This window comes from Mirounga angustirostris, unplaced genomic scaffold (assembly GCF_029215605.1).
Source record: "Mirounga angustirostris isolate CCGP_5_RB_7025 unplaced genomic scaffold, mMirAng1.0.hap1 SCAF_9, whole genome shotgun sequence".
NCBI lineage: Eukaryota > Metazoa > Chordata > Mammalia > Carnivora > Phocidae > Mirounga > Mirounga angustirostris.
This window is the reverse complement of record NW_026991717.1, coordinates 118,198,359-118,222,069: the sequence shown is the minus strand read 5'-3', so window position 1 is coordinate 118,222,069 and position 23,711 is coordinate 118,198,359. Positions and strand designations below refer to the sequence as shown.

Genomic DNA, 23,711 nt, shown 5'->3' with positions numbered 1-23,711 from the left:
ACCCTAGGAAAGGCCATGGGTTTGCGGGGAGCAGCATGGGAATATAGGACTAGCCATTCCTGGGGCAGATAATGGGGTACCCTCTTCCCTGAGGAGAAGGAGGGACACTGGAGAGAGAAAAGGCAATGTCTTCACAAGGACAGCCCAAGCCCCACCAGTCCCCATTTGTCACCACTGATCACTGCCACTAACTGTAAGGGGCGTGGGGGGAAATGTGGTAAGGCCAAGACCACCAGGCCCTCAGAAGACAGCTTCTCACTCTGGGCCCTGTCTCCTGACAGTGAGGACCAAATCAGCTCTGTGTTGTGCCACCACTGAAGAAAGGAGCCATCCTAGGCAGAGACGGAAACCTGCTTTGTGCCAACCGTTGGCAAAAGCCCCTTCTGGGAATCAAAAGGAATCAGAATGTTCTGCAGGATTCCTGGCACTGCAGAATGGATCAGCTCAAGAGGCTCAAATTAGCAGAAATACTCCAGAACCCAGAAGCTCTGGGACAGACTCCTGCAGCCAGAGTGACCAGAGCTCATTTGGAAACGAAGAGCTGGCTCTAAAGGCAAGAATGCCAAGCTCTACGAATGGAGGCCGTGGTCCTCAAGCCAAGAGCACTCCAACGTTGCACTTCACAAAGGAGATAGGGTGTGAGTTGTGCACAGGAAAGCCGTTTTATTCCTTGAGTGTCATTGAGCAAGTCCAGAGTCAGTTTTTCTTAAAGGCACTTAAGGGCCTCTGTTTGCCCAACACATAATCTGAGCAGCAAGACAACCCAGTGAGGTCAGAGCAGGATGCCCAAAGTCCAGGTGAAATGACACCGCCCTATGAGGGGCGTACTCTGTTCCCTATTCCCTGAGTCTAAGCAACTTGCTGAATTCAGAGCAGTGAAGTAAACATCGGGACTTCTGATGCTCCCATTCCCGGCCCCGCTCTCTTCCCGCAGAACCTCACTGAGCCGCGACAAGGCTCACGTCCCACGAAGACATGGTCTGAGACTCCAGATGACCCAGGGCCTGATGGAATCCTTTGCAGTGCGTTTGTTATATAACTAAGGAACGTGGTTGGGTCATCATTAAATGGCTACCATATTTACTCGGTATCTGTTATCAAAGTTCTTTCTGGACAGTGAATCTGAAGGCAGTCCATTGGGAGGAGAGAGCATTAACGTCTCCTTCAGTCCCTCTAAACAAACCTCCAGCCAATGATCTGGCCTCTGGGAACCCAACGTCCTCTCCCCCCACAACAGCCTGAGAAGCAAACACTAGCAAGGAGGGAGGTCTTACTCCACGAACAGCGCGGGTGGTTGAGATACCTGCCTCAAGGCCACACAGCAGGCCAGGGGCTGAGACTGTCTTCTTGGGACCGGGATGGTGACACTCCAGTGACACTCAGGACATGGAGGTGGTGAGGGCTTAGAGGAAGTCGCTCCAGAAACCCGAGAGCCCTGATCTGTACGGGTCCCGCCCCGCTCAGGCAGCACCGGAAGAGAGAGGCTTTATAACCACCCGCTGCTCTTCCTGACCACCTGCTTCGAAGGCTTCAGGAACTGAGGATATAGGAGGAGGGGATTTTCTCCGGGGGCCTAGTTACACTGAAAAGGTGGAAAAGATTAGTAAGAGAGTTGAGTCAAGCCGCATTCTTCCCTTACCCCCACTCCCCTCCTCCTGAGGCCACAGCTGACATGTTATTAGATGATAATCACAGAAAATGCTCTGGAAGCTTCCCTCGGCAATGAGAGGATAACGCCCCACGGCTGAAGTGTGAAAGCCAGAGCACCAGACATCCATCTTCCCACCCAAATACCCTCAGTCGCTGCTGTGCCCCAGGTGTGGCGCCTCCTGGCCCGTGTACTGCGAGCAAGGTCTTGCGGGGGGCTGACCTCTCTGTAGGAGGCTGGGGGTGCTCTCACCAGCTGAGAGACTGGGCGCAGGCGGGGCTGCTTCAGTTCCCCCACCTATGGCACTGGGGAGGGGGATCTGCTGGCATGAACTTCGGGGACAGCAGCGATGAAGGAAAGGACCTGAAATCTAAAGATGCCACAAAGAGCGTGGTAAGGAGGGAGAAGGCAGGTGTGTGCTCAGTAACAGTCTATGGAGGGCTTGATTCCAAGAGCTCTCACACTCTCCCTCACTTAACTCCGGTGGCAACCCTGGGAGGCAGACTTTCCTGCGACAGATCACAAAGCTGGTGCCCGAAGAGGGCAGGTGTCCAGCTGGACACTCCAAACACAGCGGCCAGCAGCGCTGGGTCCCGCCTCCACGGCTTTCACCCCAGGAGTTCTCAAACTTCAGGGGGCGTCAGAATCCCTGACAGAGAATCAAAAACACAGATTCCTGAGCCCCACTCAGAGACGCTGATTCCTTGGTTCTGCCCTGGTGCCCAGGAATCTGCATTTTTAACAACCCACGCCGCCCCCCCTCCTTGGGGGTTCTGCAGCTGGAGGTGCATGGCCCGCACTTCACAGTGGCTCCCCGCTGCCCTCAGCGAAAGAAGTCAGAGACAGTTTTCCGCTGTTGTCTTCCCTACATGTCCCAGGCAGGGTTGGTGGGATAGAGAGGGATCTATTCCTGCCGAGCACCTCAGGAGAGAAGAAGTGGTCCTCTGAGTGAGCTCATCGAGTGGTTCCACAAACATGTCCAGCTACTGAACTGGAAGCCCAGGGCAAAGGTCTGAGGAGGCACAGATCGCTTCAGGGGCAGCCACCACCCCAAACAAACAGCCCATTGGAATGGGTCCTGCCCACTTCTCAGAATAGATGGACACCACAAATAGCCTCGTGTACAGAGAGCTGCCTCCAGAGCCATCAGAGGACACCCAGCCATGCCAACACAGTAATTTGGGGCAGAAAGCTGGAATTTCCAGGGGAGAGGAGGAGGGGAAAATGGAGAAAAAAGAAACAACTCCTAACTTTGCTCCACCTTCATGCCCGCCCACCCCCCTCCCCGGGAGCCAGCAGAGCTGTCCAATGAAGCAGTCTCCTGGAAACAAAAGGGACCTGTGTCCACCTCCTCTCTAGAGAAGGAATCAGGCAGGATCCAAAGCAAACACTGCTCCATTACGAGGTTCTGAGACACACTAATTCCAAAATGATGGCAAGTAAGTAGAGCCCAGCCCTGCCTCCCATCTCCCTATAGCACATACACGGCACAGCTATTATCTGCCCTCATGCCCAAGCAAGGCCTCATCTTGAACTGTGGGGCGCTGAGAAGCTGAGCTCATGTTTTTGCACAGCATAAAAAAGGAAAGATGCCTGGGAATGAGGTCAGAAAGCAGAAGAAGTGAGGTGGACAGCCAGAGCCTGCAGGAAGGCCGCCCACCTCGAGATGACTCAGTAAAGAAAAAGGCCCTTAGTCCTTCAGAACCAAGAGAAGAAAGATGCTCCATTGGGTTAAGTTCAGGAATGGTGCTGGACAGAAGTCAGGAGACAGAGAACAAAGAAAGAAGAGGAAACACCAGCTGTCACATTAACCGTATGGTTCTTTATCATCCTTGACGGGGTTCCAACCCTTAACCTGCGATCCACACGGGGCTGTTTGATGTTGGTGACGGGGGGTAGCTGAAGTCAAGGAAAGGACATCCTGTTAACGGCATTGCTGGAAAAAGATCAAGAACCAGCCAGTGGAAAGCAGCTGTGTCTACCTAAGAGGCCTGGACAGCCCACCTCCTTCAGTAGAACCTTAGGTTTGTGAGACTAAGGACTGATGTGTGGGGGTAGGGGGTAGGGGGCTGAGCCATATCTGTGTTACCCCAGAGACTCGCAAGTCTTCATCACAGACAAGAGGTATCATCACTGCATGCTGGGAAAGTAACACCACTTCCCAGCACCTATATACACCTTTTAGGTTGAGTAGCTCTCAAGTGGGACTTGGCCCATTATGATACCGCCTGGAAACTTCCCAGAATGGCCCACCCTCCCTAGTCACCCAACTCCTGGGCATTCTACCCAGGAAGAATCAGCTCATAAAAATCACCTAAGGGAAGCTGTCCTGCTTGCTCCCCATTGTGCTCACACTGGGGTAATGTCCTCCCACATGCTGTGACCTGTAAGCGCCCATGCACGTACATGGTGGTGTTACAAGCCTTTAAGTGTTGGCCTCTCCTTCTAGAGCAGGAGCCCCCTGCACACGGGAGCAATTACGTTTATCGATGGTGGTACTCGTGGCATATCTGTTCTTCATTTAACACTTTTTTACCTGAAAAATCTGTGAGCTAAGATCCCTCCATTTGTTTCACTTTTTTTTTTTTTTTAAAGATTTTATTTATTTATTTGACAGAGAGAGACACAGTGAGAGAGGGAACACAAGCAGGGGGAGTGGGAGAGGGAGAAGCAGGCTTCCCGCTGAGCAGGGAGCCCGACGTGGGGCTCGATCCCAGGACGCTGGGATCATGACCTGAGCTGAAGGCAGACGCTTAACCATCTGAGCCACCCAGGCGCCCCATTTAGCACTTTTTTATCTGAAAATTCTGTGAGCTAAGATCCCTCCATTTGTTTCACTTTTTTTTTTTTTTAAAGATTTTATTTATTTATTTGACAGAGAGAGACACAGCGAGAGAGGGAACACGAGCAGGGGGAGTGGGAGCGGGAGAGCAGGCTTCCCACCGAGGAGGGAGCCCGATGGGATCATGACCTGAGCCGAAGACAGACGCTTAAGGACTGAGCCACCCAGGCACCCCTTCTCCAGTATTTTAAACTAACAATTTTTTTTTAAGATTTTTTTTTTTATTTATTTGGCAGAGAGAGACACAGTGAGAGAGGGAACACGAGCAGGGGGAGTGGGAGAGGGAGAAGCAGGCTTCCCGCAGAGCAGGGAGCCCGATGCGGGGCTCGATCCCAGGACCCTGGGATCACGACCTAGCTGAAGGCAGATGCTTAACGACTGAGCCACCCAGGCGCCCCCCTCCATTTGTTTCACTTAATCCTCTTCTTTACCTTTTGCAATAGCCAATATTATCTCCTGCTTACAAAAGAAGAAATCAAAATGTAGGAAACCCAATGGACTTGACTGAAGAAACAGAGCAGAGCTAAAGATGGTGTTCTCAACCACCCTGGGTCTGGCACAGTTCAAGGCACACAGTAAGGACTACATAGCTCTTTCCATTGAAGGAATAAGATTAAATCACATCAGAAAGACAAATCCAGGTATGACAGTTCCTTCCTCCAATGACCTGAGCTCTCAACTTAGTCACCTTCATTCTTGTGTATTAACTTGTCCATCCATTTGTAAGCATGTTATGCCCAGAGCCCTGCTCTGAGATATAGGAGAGGTGTGTTAGTCAAATTTCTAATCCTCTGGCAAGTTTCCCATTTAGCTGAAAGAGGAGGAGGAGAAAGAGGTGGAAAAGGACAGGAGAAAAGATAAGGAAGAGGGGGAACACAAACATCCAGAAAACAAAGGTCAGTATCCCAGTGAACTCAGCAAGCACGCAGAAGGCCCAGAATGCACTCCTCCAAGCACAGAGACCGATGAGTTGATGACAGGAGGTGAGCAGGCACCCAGCCAGAAGGAAACACCTCACAAGCACTGGATCTTTGTGTGTGTGTGTGTGTATGTGTGTGGTAAAATACACATAAATCTTACCATCTACGCATAAATCTTAACCATTTTTTTTAAAAGATTTTATTTATTTATTTGACAGAGAGAGAGACACAGCGAGAGAGGGAACACAAGCAGGGGGAGTGGGAGAGGGAGAAGCAGGCTTCCTGCTGAGCAAGGAGCCCGATGTGGGACTCGATCCCAGGACCCTGGGATCATGACCTGAGCTGAAGGCAGTCGCTTAACCAACTGAGCCACCCAGGCGCTCAAAGGAATTTTTTAAATGATATCTACTCAAACATCAAAGATCATATCCTTTTTTTTTTTCTTATTTTTTTTTAAGATTTATTTATTTACTTGAGAGAGCAAGAATGAGAGAGAGAGTACATGAGAGGGAGGAGGGTCAGAGGGAGAAGCAGACTCCCTGCTGAGCAGGGAGCCCAATGCGGGACTCGATCCCGGGACTCCAGGATCATGACCCGAGCCGAAGGCAGTCACTCAACCAACTGAGCCACCCAGGCGCCCCATTTTAACCATTTTTAACTGTATGGTTTAGTGGCATCAAGTACATCCATATTGCTATGCAACCATCACCTCCACCCATCTCCAGAGTATTTTTCATCTTCCCAAACTGAAACTCTATACCCATCAAACAGTAACTCCCCATTCTTTCCTCCCCTAGTCCCAGGCAACCACCATCCTACTTTCTGTCTCTATGAATTTGAGTACTCTTTGTACCTGCAGTATAATCAAAATATATTTGCTCTTTGTCCCTGGTTCCTGGCACAGAGCTCTAAAAGCCCTTGGAATCTCATGAGTGGTAGGAGACTTTTGTTACGCACAAGGAATCCTTTTCCAATCACACATGAATTTATGCTACTGAAGTGACTCAGAGCGAGGACTGTAGATGGCCTTAGGATGGGCTAATCTCCAGAAAATTACGTGATTAGAGTTTGGGAATTTTCAGCCTCATCCTCCCCCCGACCTCTGAAGAGGCAAGGGGAGCTAGAAATTGAGCTCTATAAAAACACATGAGCAAGGAAATTCGGTGAGCTTTCTGGTCAGTGAACACATCACATCAGTGCTGGGAGAGTGGTATGCCCAGAGAGGCCCCCACATCTCTTCCATTTGGCTGTTCCTGAGTTGTGTCCTTCACAGTAACGAGTAAAGTAAGTGGCCTTACCAGTAAATAAAATGTTTACCTGAGTTCTGTGAGCCATTCTAGCAAATTATAGAACCTGAGTAGGGGTCATGGGAACTGTCAATTTATAACCAGTCAGTGAGAAGTGTGGCTGGCCCCCAAGACTTGCAAATGGCATCTTAAGTGGGGGCAGTCTTGTGGAACTGAGCCCTTAACTTGGGGGTTGGTCTGCATTTAACTCCAAGTAGTCAGTGTCAGAATTAAATTGAATTGTAGGACATTCAGTTGGTGTTAAAGAATTGGAGAATTAGTTGGTGTCAGAAAAAAATACACATCAATACCTCATATAAGTTGAATCATATAGTATCTCTGCTTTTGTGAACTACCTTATTTCACTTAGCGTAATGTCTTCAAGGTTGATCCATGTGTAGCATGGGTCAGAATTTCCTTTCCTTTTAAGGCTGAATAATATTTCATTTCATGTATATATCACATTTTGTTTATCCATTCATCTGTAGATGGGCACTTGGGTTGCTTTCTCCTTTACGGCTATTGTGAATAAAGTTGCTATAAACATGGGCAAACAAATATCTGGTTTAACCTCCTGCTTTCAGTTCTTTTGGGTAAATAGCCAGAAGCAGAATTGCTGGATCATATAGTAATTCTATTTCTAATTTTCTGAGGAACTGCCATACTGTCTTCCATATGACTGCGCCATTTTACATTCCCATCAGCAACACACAAGGGTTCCAATTTTTCCACATCCTTGCCTACACTTGTTTCTTTTTTCCCTGAGGATGAGCATCTTCTCATGTGCTTATTGACCATTTGTATATCTTTTTTGGAGAAATACCTGTTCAAGTCCTTTGCTCATTTTTAGATTAGGTGGATTTTTTTTATTGTTCAGCTGTTATATATTATATACATATAATTAATACATATATATTAATTATATATCCTGGATATCAACACTTAATAGATATAGGACTTGAAAGTATTTTCTCCCATTCCACGAGTTGCCTTCTCACTCTATTGATGGTGTCCTCTGATGCACAGAAGTGTTTTATTTTGATGTAGTCCAATGAATCTCTTTTTTTCTTTTATTGCCCATGCTTTCAGTATCACAACCAAGAAATCATTGTCATCATTACCAAATCCTACATCACTAAGCATTTTCCCTATGTTTTCTTCTTATAGAGTTACAGTTTTACCAACACCATTTGTTGAAAAGGCTAGTGATAATCATGTGTCAATGTAGGTTCATCAACTGTAACAAATGTACCACTGTGGTTTATAGTTTTCTCAACACCATTTGTTGAAAAGACTGGTTATCATGATGTGTCAGTGTAGGTTCAACAACTGTAACAAATCCACCACTCTGGTGGGGGATGTTGACAATGGGGGAAGCTGTGCGTGCTGAGGAGTGGGGTAAGAAGGGTAGGGAGAAATCTCTGTACCTTCAACTTAATTTTGGTGCAAACCTAAAACTGCTCTAAAAAATACCTTTTTTTTTTTTTTTTAGGAAAAGGTTTCCATTGGCCTTGGCACTCTTGTTGAAATCATTTGACCACATATGTGAGGGTTTACCTCTGGGCTCTCTATTCCATTGGTCTATATGTTTGTCTTTAGGCCAATACCATACTGTCATGATTACTACGGCTTTGTTATTAGTTTTAAAATCAAGAAGCGTGAGACCTCCAACTTTGTTGTTCTTTTCCAAAACTGTTTTGGCGATTCAGTGTCCTTTAAATTTCCACATGAATTTTTCTATTTTCCATTTTTCTATTTCTGCGAATAACATCATTGGGATTTTGATGGGGATGACACTGAATCTGTAGATTGTTTTTGGTAGTATTTCCATCTTAACAATATTAAGTCTTCCAATCCACAAACACAAGATGTCTTTTTTATGTATTTATGACTTCTTTAATTTCCCTCAGCAATGTTTTTTAGTTTTCAGTGTATAAGTCTTTCACCTTTTTGGTTAAATTTATTCCTGGATATTAGTTTTTGATGCTGCTGTAAATGGAATTGTTTTCTTAATTTCCTTTTGGGATTGTTCATTGTTAGTGTACAAAGATACAATTAGGTTAAAGTGTTGCAAATTCAGTTTACAGAAAGGAACTGGTTATTGGGAGTATAGCATGAGGGAGGATGGAGGGAGAAGGAAAAGGTAAGTAAAAATTCCATGAAATCCCCTACCATTTTGAATGGGGCTTTTTCTTGGTTGGGTGTTTGCCTGGTTGCTGTCTATCTTTGAGTAATCTCCAGAAATCCTATAAAGAAGTTATTTTAGCTGGTTTTTAGTTTGCTTAACATTTCTGTGAGGGGCAAGGGTCTGAAGCTTCCTGACCCACCATCTTGCTGACATACTCCTCGAGGCCTAAGGCTGATTCCCCAAGCAGTGAGTGTATCTTTAAGGAGAGAATTAAGGAGCCAGACTGGTCAGAGCAGAGAGACAAGGCTGGGAAGGAACAAGAGACAGACTGGATAGAAAGAAATGGAGAAGAGTAGGGGTCTTAGCATGCTAACCCAAAGACTCAGACTTGACTCCATGGAATTGCCAGGCACCTGCAATTGCTGCCAAAGGAACAAAGACAGAAGTCAGGCCAGGCCAACCTGAGCCTCCTCCAGTGGCCTGAGCTAAAGGTCAAAGAAATAAAAGGAATAGGAGGGAGCATCAGCACGGTTCCACATCACATTCCACCAGGGCATGCCTCCCCACCCCCGGGGTGGGAGTATATTTCAAAAATCTTAAATGAATCCAAATTATGAGCCCCACCCCCAGCCCAGCCTCTTCCCTCAATCTGAAGGGTGAGTGGCTGAGCTCCTAATTGCCTCCCCGGGCACACTGGACCAGCAAACACATAACAAATCTCTCCCGACAAGAACATGGTTCCAAGCAAGAGGCTGCCTTCCCAAGGCCTGCTGTTCCCCTTTTCTAGTGATTTCAAAAACTGATCACTAGTCTCCCCTGGGAAGCCAGGTAAAAAGACAGGAGCCCGCGCCCCACCCCTAGAGCATCCAGTTAAGGAAGTCCAGCTGGGGCCCAGGCATCTGTATTTTTACCCAGCCCCTAGGGTGAGGCAAATGATCACCATTTTTGGCTTGGAGCACTGGTCTGGTGTCCTCCCCAGAGCTGCTAGCCTTCGAGCTCATTTCTCTTGGCCTGCCTCTTTGGCGAGGGCTTTCCGACTGACAAAGGAGAACTGGAATTCACTTCCACTTCACTTCCCCCAAAAGGCTCAAACTGAAGTTTTATCTGATCCACAGTTTCAAAAGGATGGAATATAATTAAACACACACACACACCTATGAATTAGTCATCAGCACTTAATAAACAGATTTCATAAGGCAGACACAGAAAGACAAACATTGTATGGTTCCACTTATGTGATGTACCGAGCAGAGGCGAATTCGTAGAAACAGAGAGTAGAAGAGAGGTACCTAGGGGCTGGAGGAAGGGGGATAGGAGGAGTTATTATTTGATGGGTACACAGTTGTTGAGGGTATATAAAAAGTTTTGGGTATAGATAGTGGTAATGCTTACATAACATTGTAAAAGTATTTAATGCCATTGAATTGTACACTTATGAATGGTTAAAATGATATTATGTCTCTTCTACCAGAATAATAATAATAATAATAATAACAAAAACAGACTTCATCTAAAAATCTAGATCTCTGGTTTCTCCTTAAGGAAACAAAATGAGCTCTGGCAACACTGGGTCATGCTTTATATACCAACAGTTGGCAGCAGCCGACGCAGTTGCTGTCTTTGGATGGGAAATGGACTCTCACGTTTGTCGTGACCCCACCACAACCCAATGTCATTTTGACTGTCACATTTATAAGACCTGCCTGGCACCCAGGAGCACTTGAAGGTGTGGTCCCAGCCCCACCCCACTGCATGTCATCACCACTGGCCTCCTCCCCTCCCAGCCCTGGCCTATTCCTATCTTCCAGTGCATAAGGGGAGGCCAGGAAGTGGTCAGCCATGTGGGCAGGCACTCTGTGTGCTTTAAGTAACAAGTACAATCACTAGAAGAGAACAAGAGTTTGCCTTCACCTCCCCCAACTTCAATCAGACCTTGAAAGGCCTCTAACATTAGAAAATCCAGAACGATAAGCTTCGACTTTAACACATGACCATGATTGGGAACAAGAGTAGGCTGACCACCCACCTCCTGACCCTGACCCCTGAGTCAGTCTCAGACACCCAGCCTCTCTGGTATTACCACACGATCAGCCGGTACAGCAAACACCACGTCCTCAAGACTGGACTCCGTTTCCTAGCACCCATCTTTATCTGCTAGAATCTATTTCCAAACGCGTAAGTATGATGTGGTTCAGGACATGCTCCTCCAAGTTATGGCACCCAGAATATTTTAAGCTGAGGGAGTTTCAGAAAAGAGCAGATGGGGAAAGTCACTCTGACCTCCTCCTGCTCGCTCTTCTTCCCTGAAACAGACCTTAAACCTTCCTGTAAGAGGTACTCCTCCCATACCTGGAGCAAAGGAGCACCCTTACCTCTGAAAACAAAAGGATACCAAGGGGGCGCCTGGGTGGCTCAGTCGTTAAGCGTCTGCCTTCGGATCAGGTCATGATCCCAGCGTCCTGGGATCGAGCCCTGCATCGGGCTTCCTGCTCAGCGGGAAGCCTGCTTCTCCCTCTCCTACTCCCCCTGCTTGTGTTCCCTCTCTCGCTGTGTCTCTGTCAAATAAATAAATAAAATATTAAAAAAAAAAAAAAAAGGATACCAAGGAGAATCATAACAGGCCTTACTCAGTTTCCTCAGTTTGCTACACTAATTTCATACTCCTAACCTGTCATAGTCCTCCACGATGGTGCACTTTTCATCAAATCTAGCCTAAAAGCACATAGGTCTAAGTGTTTCTTCATTTCCTTAGGAAGGCTCCCATATCATGTAATACTTATATAAACTTGGATGATTTTCTCCTGATTACCTGTCTTTATCAGTTTAATTTTTAAACCCAACAAAGGTCCCTAAGAGGGTCAAGGAAAACTCCCCCCTCCCCCCACCCAACCTGCTAAATAGCATCATTGTTCTAGATCTGCGCTGTCCAACCCGGCTATTGAACACTATCACCATTCCTGGGAAATGTGGAGAGGCTCTCAGTGTTAAATACATGCCAATTTTCAAAGACTCAGTATGAAAAAAGAATGGAAAATAGCTTATTAGTGATTTTATTATATAGATTACATGTTGAAAGACTATTTTGGATATATCGGGTTAAATAAAATATACTAGTAAAACTAGTTTCACCTGCTCTTTCTACTTTTTAAAAAATTTACATTTCACCTGTTTTTAATGTAGCTAGTAGGAAATTTAGTTGTGCATGTGGCTGGCCTTATGTTTCTATTGGGTGGTGCTATTTCTTTTTTTTTTTTTTTTTAAGATTTTATTTATTTATTTGGGACAGAGAGAATGAGAGAGAGAGAGCACATGAGAGGGGGGAGGGTCAGAGGGAGAAGCAGACTTCCGGCCGAGCAGGGAGCCCGACGCGGGACTCGATCCTGGGACTCCAGGATCATGACCTGAGCCGAAGACAGTCGCTTAACCAACTGAGCCACCCAGGCGCCCGGGTGGTGCTATTTCTGAAAGCCCAAACAGCGTGGCCACTACACACCTGATTCTGTAAGATGACCGCACTAGACAGATAAGTCCATCCTTTTTTTTTTTTTTTTAAAGATTTTATTTATTTATTTGACAGAGAGAGACACAGTGAGAGAGGGAACACAAGCAGGGGGAGTGGGAGAGGGAGAAGCAGGCTCCCCGCAGAGCAGGGAGCCCGATGCGGGACTCGATCCCAGGACCCTGGGATCATGACCTGAGCTGAAGGCAGTCGCTTAACCAACTGAGCCACCCAGGCGCCCCAGATAAGTCCATCCTTATCCACAGGGGATATATTCCAAGACCCTCACAGGATGCCTGAAACTGCAGATTGGTACTGAACCCTGTCTGTACTACATGTTTCTCTATACCTACCTAACTATGATACAGTTCAATTTGTAAATTAGGCACAGTAAGAGATCAGCAATAACTTGTTATAAAATAGAACCACTGTAACAATATACTGTAATAAAAGTTATGTGAATGTCACCTCTCTCTCCAACTATCTTATTGTACCATGCTCACCCTTCTTACAATGATGTTCAATGATAACACACCTATGTGATAAGATGAAGCAAGGGGAATGATGTGGCATTGTGACATCGTGTTAGGCTATGGATGACCCTCCTATAGGTTAGGAGGACCATCTGTTTCCAGGTTGACTGCAGGGGACTAAAACCATGGAAAGTGCAACAGGGATAAGGGGAGACTCCTATATTTTCATAACTTGAAAAGCAAACATTCTCTCTTACTCTTTCTGGTAGGCACTGGGCTCTCAGCTGCCCAGGGGTCCTTGAGGAAGTCCCTCCCCACCTTGGTGCTGTAGGCTCCTCACAGGGGCTGGAACTGACTTGGTCCCTTCGAGCTCCCACATCTCTCTCGTCCAGTGCCACCAAGCTATCACCAGACTCTAAGACAGGGCTTTCTTCCAATCCTTCCATTATAACATCGTCCACATCACTCAAAACCCCACATGGGTAATTTCCCTGGAAGCCATAGAACAAGTGTTGCCAAATGTCAGGCTGTCACCACCTGTGTAACTGGCCAGAGACAAAGGGAAGAGGCTCTGTTGCAATTCTAAGATTCCTTCCCTCTCTCACCCCAGCTGAGGATTCACTGGTTTCTTCTTCCCAAAGAGCAGAGCCCCACCTTCTTACGACTCTTGCTAGGCTCGAAGAGGCAGAATCCACCCTTTAGCAGTTTACGACACAGTGGGTGGGGAGACGGTACTAACACCAGGCACTTCAAAACAGAAGACAGGTACAGAGGTTCTCAGATTCTGGAGAAAACTGCTGGGTACTTTATCACCAACCAGACACTGGTTGGGCGCCTGGGTGGCTCAGTCAGTTAAGCGTCCGACTCTTGATCTCAGCTCAGGTTGTGATCTCAGGGTCGTGAGTTCAAGCCCTGCCTTGGACTCCACACCCAGCGTGGAGCCTACTTTTAAAAAACCAATTAATTAATGAAAAAAATTAAAAAATTAATTTAAAAATTGAATTCTAAAATAAAAAATATATGCTTTATCCACATGACAACTCAGTATTGGCTCATTGACATGGGCTTTTGGAGGTGGAGTTGCGTTCAAGTCTCCCTTCTACCGCTTAGCAGCTGTAGGACCCTGCCTAAGTTTGCTACATTTATCTGGGTCTCAATTTCCTCCCCCGTAACAACAGAGACAATTCCACCTACCTCACAGAGTTGAAAAATTAAACAATAGGTAAGAAAGTGCCTTGCACGTAATAGGTGTTTGGTAGATATTAGCTTCCTTCCCCTTCAATTTTTCTAAGCAACTGGGCAAAGAAGATAACTAAAAATCTCATGGAGAACTGAAAATAAATCCTTTATACACTGATCTAGGCTTGTGTTTATTTGTTTGTTTATCGGAATCCTAGTGCCTGGTACAATTTTAAAATCTGGTATGGGAACTCTGCAAAGGCGGGGATTATCTTTGTAGCCCTAGCCCAGTGCCTGGCAAAAGGGAAGCACTAGGTGAATGCTTGTTGAATGAATGAATGAATGACGAATTTGATGCAAACAGGGCTGGTGCACGTGTGGAGTACATAAGAGGCACGAGAAGAGGGAGGTCAGAATTATCAGCGTACAGAGTTTAGCTGATCAGTGTGAGGTTTGCAGGCCAACAAGAATTATTCTGTGGAACAGCATTTGAAGTCTGTTTAGACAGCTCTGGGGAGTCCTTTTTCCTAAGTGGCAAAGCTCTTAATACTACTCTAATACTGGGCACCTGGGTGGCTCAGTTGGTTAAGCGACTGCCTTCGGCTCAGGTCATGATCCTGGAGTCCCTGGATCGAGTCCCGCATCGGGCTCCCTGCTCGGCACGGAGTCTGCTTCTCCCTCTGACCCTCCTCCCTCTCATGTGCTCTCTCTCTCTCATTCTCTCTGTCTCAAGTAAATAAATTTAAAAAAAAAAATCTTAAAAAAAATACTACTCTAATACTATCTCTTCTCCATTCAGCCGTGCCTTACTCAGAAAGAAAGGTAAAACGCATGCCAAGAACCAAACATAGATAGTCATCCTGACGGTGAGGAAGCATCACCAATTCAGTTTTTCACACATTTTTTCTAGCGTTAAGACGAAAAGATCAAACTGAATAGATGGCTCCGTGATACAAATATATGCTGTCAGAGTGTTTTTAAATGTAAAATTCTTAGCATTTCCTGACCTAGGTGGGGAGTGGGGGTGGGGAATGAGTAAATAGTCTTATTAAACTTTAAAGATTTATCTGGTGTCAAGTTCCCTCACAGGTGTGTGAGGAGGGGTCTGAAAACCTATTAGTTTATGCTTTATGGTTTACAAAAACATTTTGGATTCTCGGATCTCACCAGGCCACCCGAGGGGCTTCTCCCACAAAGCGATCCTGCTCTCCCCAAAACAATGGGTTTGAGATTGCACTGAATCCCGTTCTGCTGCTCATAGGGAGATTTAACCCTTGGGAAGTTGGAAAGGTCCTGCCCTTCACCTCCCAGCTTTACCCTCCTATAAGGGAAAAAGCAAAAACTAAGGGTTACTGGTCATGTGTTAAATAAAATAAAATGAAAACAACTGCAGGTGCTTGGGAAGAAGTGGGACCTGGAGGCAGTGGTCTAGATAGAGAAGGACCCCATAAATACTTGCTTCAAATATTTGGAGAAGGCAGTCATAATGATGAGAGAACAGAAGGCAAGCTGAGGACAAAGCAGAAGCTGACACCCCAACACCCCTCCCCCCATGGGATCTATGTGACGTTCCTCAGGCACTCCTGGCTGCCCCAAAGGAAAAACAAATAGTTAACTTATAGTGATCACATTCCTACAAGACATGAGTCTCCCTCAGTTTACAAATGTCTTAGCAATCTACAAGAACAAAGCATTCCTACAATAACCTAGCTTCCAGAGGGAAATAGATACAATTAAATGCCCTTATAACCTGCAGCCCATTGACAGATAATTGAAGTGGGCAGAGTGTAATGTTCCTCAAGGAAGTTCCCAACTATCTTAATGTTAATGCCTTACTAGTGGGGTAAACAACCTTAACTTGACAATGGCAAGGCCTCTGGTATCCTGTGAGTCTTCTTTAACATATAAAAATCCCTTTGAAACCTCCCTTTTCCTTACCTCCCCCAACCCCATAGTATATAACCTCACAACTCCGGGGCAGCAGCTCTTTCTGCCCACGGGTCCTGTCCCTGTGCTTCCATAAGCTACCATTTTGCACCAAAGACGTCTCAAGAATTCTTGCTTAGCTGTCGGCTCCGGACTCTACCCCACTGAACCTCACCTATATTCCAAAATCCCATCAATAACATGCCCAACGTTTGGGTCATAACCTCACTGAGATGCAAAGAGATTCTCCTTCCAAAAAGAAAGAAAGAAAAGGGATTGAGATAGGAGCTTTCTGCGCCTTTCCAAAAAGGTTTCTAGGCCTTGGAAATTCAGCAGGAGATTTCTATTCCATCCTGCTAGGCTTGGCTCTACTCCCCAGGGAAGCAGTTTGGCCCAGAGCACTGTTTCCACTGTCCTCACTTCAGCCTGGTATAAAAGAAGGTAAGCACGGGGCCAGGGGCCAAACACCACCAAGCCAGCGCTCAGTGGTTCTATGTTAGTACAGGACATACTGCATTCTAGGAAAGCTGGTGAGTCAGGCTAAAAATATCCATCAAATTCTGACCATCCCAGAATAATCTGATGCCCATGGGCTGCTCCCTGAGAAAGAACAGCTTTCCTGAAATCACAGGTCTAAGCCAGTGGACTTGATGTGGGAAACAAAGGTAGAAGGAAAATTATTAAGTTTCCTCACTACCTACAGCCCATTGACAAGTCCTTGGAACAGGCAGAGTGACATTCCTCTAGGGACTCAGCTGCCTCGATGTTAATACTTTGCTAAGGGCAAAAGGCAATTCTAGTCTGACCCCCCCCTTCCCCCAGGATCCTGTAAGTCTACTTTAACGTATAAAAATTCCTTTGGAAACTTCCTTTATCTCTAACCCCCCCCCAAGATACATGTTGGCAATCATTCCCCAAGCATATGGCCCACTGATATACACCTGAGGGGTCTCATGACTAAGGTTTTATTAAACAGTAATAAATGACCTTTTCCCAACAGTAGCTAGCCCTCTCAAGGTCCTGGAAACCTTGCTTCCAAAATTCTTTAGTGACTTAACGCTACCCCTAACCCCCTCCTAACTTGAAAGTATATAACGGGCCACTCCTCATGACCCCATTGCAGCTCCTTCTACCTACGGGTCCTGTCCCCGGGCTTTCATAAAATCACCTTTTTGCACCAAAGACGTCTCAAGAATTCTTTCTTGGCCGTTGGCTTCGAACCCTAATAACGTCTTTCCTATATCAGACTGACGGGGTCAGGAAGGAGATCATAAACCCGAGGACATTCCAGAAGCATGCTTTCTGCTAGGGGAGGAGAAACTGTCGGTGAAGGAAAAGGTCTCCTTCTGTTCCCCTAACCTTCTCTTACAGAGCCATCCAGTCACAATCCCTCACTCCCGCCCAGCCATGAAGTCCCCCAGGGTCACAAACACTGCTGAGGTCAGAAAACCACAGGCTCCCACACACTTAGGTGCCCTCAGGTACAACCCAACACAGTGAGCTTCACAATGATATGATGCCCATTCCTCTGAACACCCGCCAACTCCTTGACCCACCTGATTGCCAAAGACAGCTATGGAGCAGGCCGTTGAGACCTCATTAGCCCCGAACCAGACAGAAGCAATGCGGGAGGGCATGCCCAGGATGAAGACCTGGGCCACAGAGCAGATGATCTGGCCTAGGACGGTGACTGGGAAGAGATGTGGCTTCAGGCTCCCCAACTTCACCCAGGCCCCCAGGCAGTTGAGAGCAGAGCCAGTGAGGGCGATGGTGCGCAGGCCGAATTTCTCCAGCAACCAGGCCACGGGCAGGATGAGAGGGATGTAGGTCAGCATGTAACACATGGACAGCCAGTCGATGGCAAAGGCACTGACCCCGTAGAAGTTCATGAAGATGTTATTGATGGAGCCGTACTGGATCCACTGGAAGGCATTGCACATGGAGTAGCAGCTGAACAGCAGGACCACCACCCAGCGACGCTTGCTCACCTTGATCACGCTACTGTCCTCGGGGCACGAGCTACTGGGGTAGGCCAAGCCACCGGGCTGGGCCAAGGTTCTGGGGTGGGCAGAACTGCTTGAGTGGGCCGACACGCTGGGGTGAATGGAGACGCTGGGGTGGGCCGACACGCTCGGGTGGGCCGACACGCTGGGGTGAATGGAGACGCTGGGGTGGGGCGACACGCTCGGGTGGGCCGACACGCTGGGGTGAATGGAGACGCTGGGGTGAGTGGAGACGCTGGGGTGAGTGGAGACGCTGGCGTGGGCCGAGGCGCTGGGATCCGAGGCGCTGGGATCCGCGCGCAGGGCAGGCTCCTGCGCAGGGCTGCCATCGTGCTCCTGTTGGTTGGGCTCTTCATTCACCATGACCACAGCCTCTCCTGGAGCCCGAGACAGGTGCTGAGGACCCCGGCAGTCTTAAGGGACAGTGGCCTCGGCTGCTCCCTTAGAGCTGACAGGGCACTTGCCCAGGCCCACCCCAGAAGACACGGAGACCCGAGCCTGCGTAAAAACTGCGAGCCGAACTCCCTTCACTCACCCCCAAGCTTCTGTTCCCACTTTTCCTTGGTGTCTTTTGCCACCGACCGCTGTCCCCCAGGCCGGCCGCAGCACCCCAGCCCGGTGCTGGCTACGGGTGCCTTGAGTCCTCCCCAGGGGTTCAGGCCAAGTTCAGTCCCTCGGTCCGGGAGAAAAGTTCGCGCCTGGCACGGAGCCTCTAGGTGGGACTCGGTTCCGCTCCGGGGTGGCTTGGGGCCCCGCCCCCTCGGGCGCACGTGACCGCCCCACCCCCGTCCAGCCGGGCTTCCCCCACCCTCCTGCTCCCCCCTTCCCTCCCGCCTTCTCGAGCCGGGCTGGTCCCGCTGCGCAGTTGTTTCGCCACAGCTTGCGGGGTGCATTCCTCCCCCACGCCCCGGGTGCCATGGAAACCGCCGGGTTAACCCCCACCCGCCGCACCGCCCCTCAGATTCATTTGCCTCTCCCAGGGGACCCCGCAGGAAAAAAAATCCCCGAAGCTCTGCCGAGGTAATCCCACAGCTAGCGTCTCCTCGGTGCGGGTCCCCATCCCCTGCGCGTGGGCACCGATGCCCGGCGCTTCCGGAGTGCTCTGGGGAAATCCAGGAGGGCTTCCCGACTTTTTACCAATTGGCTGAGCTCCCAGATCCTTGCTGAACTTTCGGTATAAAGAGATTTGTAGATTTCTCGGTCTGGTTGCGCTCCTCGAGTAAACGGGAATTGCAGGAAACTCGTTTTGCTTGTTGCTTTGCCTGCGGACGTGGTCATTTAATGGGGAACTCAGATGTGAACCTGTGAGGCAGGCCTCTTCTTTCCTGTCGGTCTCTGCGCAGCTTCCTAGGCGAGCACCTGCGGGTGGAGGGCAGCCTCTGGGAGTTTGGAGAGTCTTTAGTGGCGGCGTTGTGGGATGGAATACCCAGCGCTATGTGGCCTTTAAGTAGCCCTGGGCTGCCACCTGTTGATCCCAGCCCATTACAGAGGGTAATCCCTCAAGTCATCGCCTCCGGAGTGTCAGGCCTGCAGGGCAGAAATGCCTGTTCGCAGCGTCCATTTCAGCCCCAGAGAGGGATAAAGAGCCGAGATTCTCCCTGGGTGCAAACTCCAGCCTAGCTACTCCCAGGTGTATGATATAAATTACGATACTCCACCTCTCTGCCTCGGTTTCTTCATCCATAAAATAGGGATGGTGAAATCATAAGTACCCACCTCACAGTGTCGTTTTGAAAGCTTGAATGATGTAGGACATGAAAGTGCTTTGAAAGTCCTGGCAGATGGTAAGCGTTCCAGGAGTGTTGGCTATCCTAATAATTCAAAGGCTAACATTTGTTGTATCGTGCCAAACATGTTTACTACATTATGTCATTAAAGCATCACAAGAACTCTATGATGTAGTTACTATGGCTTGCCTGCATTTAAGATCAGAAGACTAAGGCTCAAAAAGTAAAGTGACTTCTTAAGATCCCAATTGGCTTGAAGAGCCATGGTTCCCTGGCAAGTCTGTATTCATTCAAGCTACAGCCTAGCTGCTCAAATGCATCTGGGAACAGCAGTGTGGGCATGCCCCTGGGAGCTCGTTACAAGGGCAGAAGCCTAGCCCAGCTGGACCTCCTGAATTAGAGGCTATATTTTAGAAGATCTCCAGGTGACCTGCTTGTTTGCACATAAAAGTTTGAGAGCCAGTGGGTGCCACTGCTTTCCTTTTGTTTTCTTTTGAAATTTTCAAACAAAAAATGAATTTAAAGCCCCGGGCAGTGGTTCTCATGGGTTGAACATTAGAATCACGTGGGGAACTCAACATTCTCAGTACCTCGGCCACACCCCAAATCAGGTTCATTAAGAGTGGACCCCTGGCATCTGCACATTTAAGCTCCCCAGGTGGGGCACCTGGGTGGCTCAGTTGTTAGGCGTCTGCCTTCAGCTTGGGTCATGATCCCGGGGTCCTGGGTCATGATCCGGGGTCCTGGGATCGGGCTCTGAGCCTGCTTCTCCCTCGCCCACTCCCCCTGCCTGTGTTCCTTCTCTTGCTGTATCTCTCTCTGTCAAATAAATAAATAAAATCTTAAAAAAAAAAAATCTGCCCAGGTGATCTCAGCAGGGAGCCAAGTTTGAGCACCCCTGTGGGGCCTGAGCCCCTGGTTCCCAGGGGGAGGAACACTGGAAACATCCACTTTTTGGCATAAATTATGGGGCCTTGGATTATAATGGAATGTTTGGAGAGAAAACTCATACCCACGAAGAATCTCTACACTAATTTAACAGTCCCCATTCTCAAAATTCCAGCAGTGTTTCCCATCATTCTCCAAGGAGCACAGAACCTCCATTCTCTTGGAAGGCCTTCTAAGACCTCCCACTGCTTCTTATTCCTAGATCATCATGGACCTCTCTCCAACTCTTCACAATGTATTCTTTTTTAAAAGAAAGAAAGAAGGGCGCCTGGGTGGCTCAGTTGGTTAAGTGACTGCCTTCAGCTCAGGTCATGATCCTGGAGTCCCGGGATCAAGAGTCTGCTTCTCCCTCTGACCCTCCCCCCTCTCATGTGCTCTCTCTCTCTCTCTCTCTCAAATAAATGAATAAAATCTTAAAAAAAAAAAAAAAGAAAGAAATTTATTGGGCGCCTGAGTGGCTCAATTGGTTAAGAAAGAAATTTATTAATTTTTTAAAGTAATCTCTACACCCAGTGTGGGGCTTGAACTCAAGATCAAGATCAGATGCTCTACTGACTGAGTCAGCCAGGTTCCCGTTTATAATGTATTCTTAACTGCATCTTACAGATATGGAAACTGAGGCCCAGAGAGTTGGAGCCTGTAAGTCAGAGCCCCACAGCTACTTAGCATCAAAACAAGCAACAGTATGGTTCTGTGAGCTCCCCTCCACCCACCACACCTCCTCTCCCCCACTGCGTGCTCCTCTGGGGTAACAAATGCTTCAGTTTGATGACGAATCCCAAGTGGTCTAACCTGCCATTCCAGTGATATTTGGGGTTGCCTTTTGTGGTAGAGTGAGTCGGAGCTAAGGATCTAACGTGAGGTCTGGATTCAGTTTACTAACCTCTCTATCCTTCAGTTTCTGGTCTATAAAATGAGGATTAAAAATATCTGCAAAATTGTTTTCAGTAATAATAATCTGGGAGCCACCACAGTAGCGCTGTCTCTTGGCTGATTCCCTCCAGGGATGGACAGCTATATAAATGTTGGGTAGATATTACATAAAGAGAAATATTCTGTGTTCATCCATTGAGAAAACATTTACTGAGCAGCTTACTATGTGTTACATATATCTATCGATAGATAGATATGTCCTATCTATAGGTACACCTTGAAGGGGAAGGAGAAATACATTTTAGAGATTGCTTCCTGAAAGGGGGCCCTGGTTCCTTGTTCTATCCCGACTGATTCCCCAGGGAGCTTGAGGGACCCTCTGCATGGAACTCCAGCTTTCCGGGCCTTCAGCGGAATAGTAGCAAAGTCTGCCCTCTAGAGGCTAATAACTACTCCTGGCAATAAAAGCCTGACTCGAAGTCACAATGTCCCACCTGATAAGCAGCGGCTGCAGATGTGTGAGGCATGGAATTTGTTGAGTGCGTAGGAAGGCTAAATTGCTAATGAATGAATCAGAGTGAGATTCTGGATCAGTTCCTCTTAAAAAATACCGACACTTGGAATTTGTGGAAATGTGCCTCTTACAAATCTTATATGTGTTATAGCGCATCCTCACCAAACTATTTTCCCTTATCTCTCATACTCCCATACATTTCCAGGTCCTTAAGGACTTGTGTATATCTTTGTGTACCTTGGAGAATTTGGTAGGATACGCCATACAGCACATGCTCTCAATACTTGTTGGTAGAATAGAGTTGAATTTTACTTTACCATGACATTTCAGAAAACTGGGACAAAACAGAGCTCCGAGAGGTTTTCAGAGATTAAAAAACAGGTTTCATAAAACACTTTCCAAAAAAGCAGGCATGGAATGTCATCAGAGTTATCATCCAACCTGGAAACCTGAAGTCAGGGGAATAATGCCTTCTGAAGGAAAATTGTTTCCTGCCTAGAATTCTATACCCAAATGACCAAAAGAAAACAAGTATGACAAGAGAATCAAACATTTTCAGAAATGCAGAGTTTCCCAAAAAAGGTAGTGCCTCATCCTCTCTCTCAGGAAGCTGCTAAAGGATGCGCTCCACCAAAACAAGGGAGGAAGCCTAGAGAGTAAGATGTTAGATCCAAGAAATGGGAACTCCAACACAAGAGGCAGGCAACCGGAATCACCGAAATCACGGTAAAAGAAAACCCCAGGTGGACCATCACGTACCGGGCACAAAAAGCACCTTGTTCAGATGGAAGCTAGTCAAAAAAACTCCAGAAAAGGTTTATTGAAGCACTTGACACTGATAGGATTGTGTGTGAAACTCTTGAGAGGGGGTTTACACAACTGGGGGGGGGGGAATTAGAGCTTGGACTGGTGACAAAGTATCACAGATGTAACTAAATAAATGGGAGGGATCAATTATTAATTCCAGTGGACTATAAAAAGCTATGGAGGGAAGGGGGGAAAATCATGGTTATCTTAAGTGACTCAGGTGTGAATCACACGGTCATCACAATGTGAAGACTGGACGTTGATATAACCAAGTATGACATAACTCTATTGGAAGATTGGGGGGATGGGAAGTGAGCACATGTGTGTGGTAGGGGAGAGGGTGGGGTAAACAGAGCTAAATCTTTGGAAAGTCAATACATAATGCCTAACATGGACAAAATCAGAAAGTATCAACATACCATCTGGTTTACAGCTCTGGAGGTAAATACCAAAAGATTCATCTAATAAAAGTTAAAAGTCATTGGCTCAGGGGAGTAGGAAAGGAGGTTAAGCAACTGGTATTTTTGATACATGACCATTTGATTTATTAAACTTTGTATAAATTTGGCTTAAAAAAACTCTACACTTTAAAAATTGAATCAAACTGAGTGGAGATTGAATTTTTTCACTGAGGCCCACTGTGATGTCTAGGGGTGTGGTCAGTTCCAGCATGGATTTTATAATGTTAGTGCTAAAATGGACACCCAGGACTCAACCTTAGAACCTCAGGGATGCTTCTTCAGCCGAGCTGTATCCTCCAAAGTTGTGCCATGTGTCACCTCAGAAAACTGTGTGTGTGGTCAGAGGCCCCATTACCCATATCCTAGTCTTGCTTGACCCTTCCCTGACCTTCCTTCTGCTTCCAGTGACTTTTACTTGTAGATTCTGTGGGGATCTTATCCACTTATGACTCCCACTTCTGTCCCATCATCCAAAGA

The 23,711-nt window shown here is 47.2% G+C and overlaps 1 protein-coding gene across 2 annotated transcripts in view; it reads right to left on the bottom strand.

The window, feature by feature from the left end:
* Positions 1 to 18,651, bottom strand: part of FLVCR2 (FLVCR choline and putative heme transporter 2) — a 54,158-nt gene extending 35,507 nt beyond the window's left edge. For both annotated transcript variants that reach the window (XM_064571396.1, XM_064571397.1), the window contains exon 1: positions 17,458 to 18,651. In XM_064571396.1, the coding sequence (XP_064427466.1) occupies positions 17,458 to 18,267 (810 nt within the window). In that variant the 5' untranslated portion in view covers positions 18,268 to 18,651. The remainder of the gene's footprint in view (positions 1 to 17,457) is intronic.
* Between the last annotated feature and the right edge of the window lie 5,060 nt (positions 18,652 to 23,711).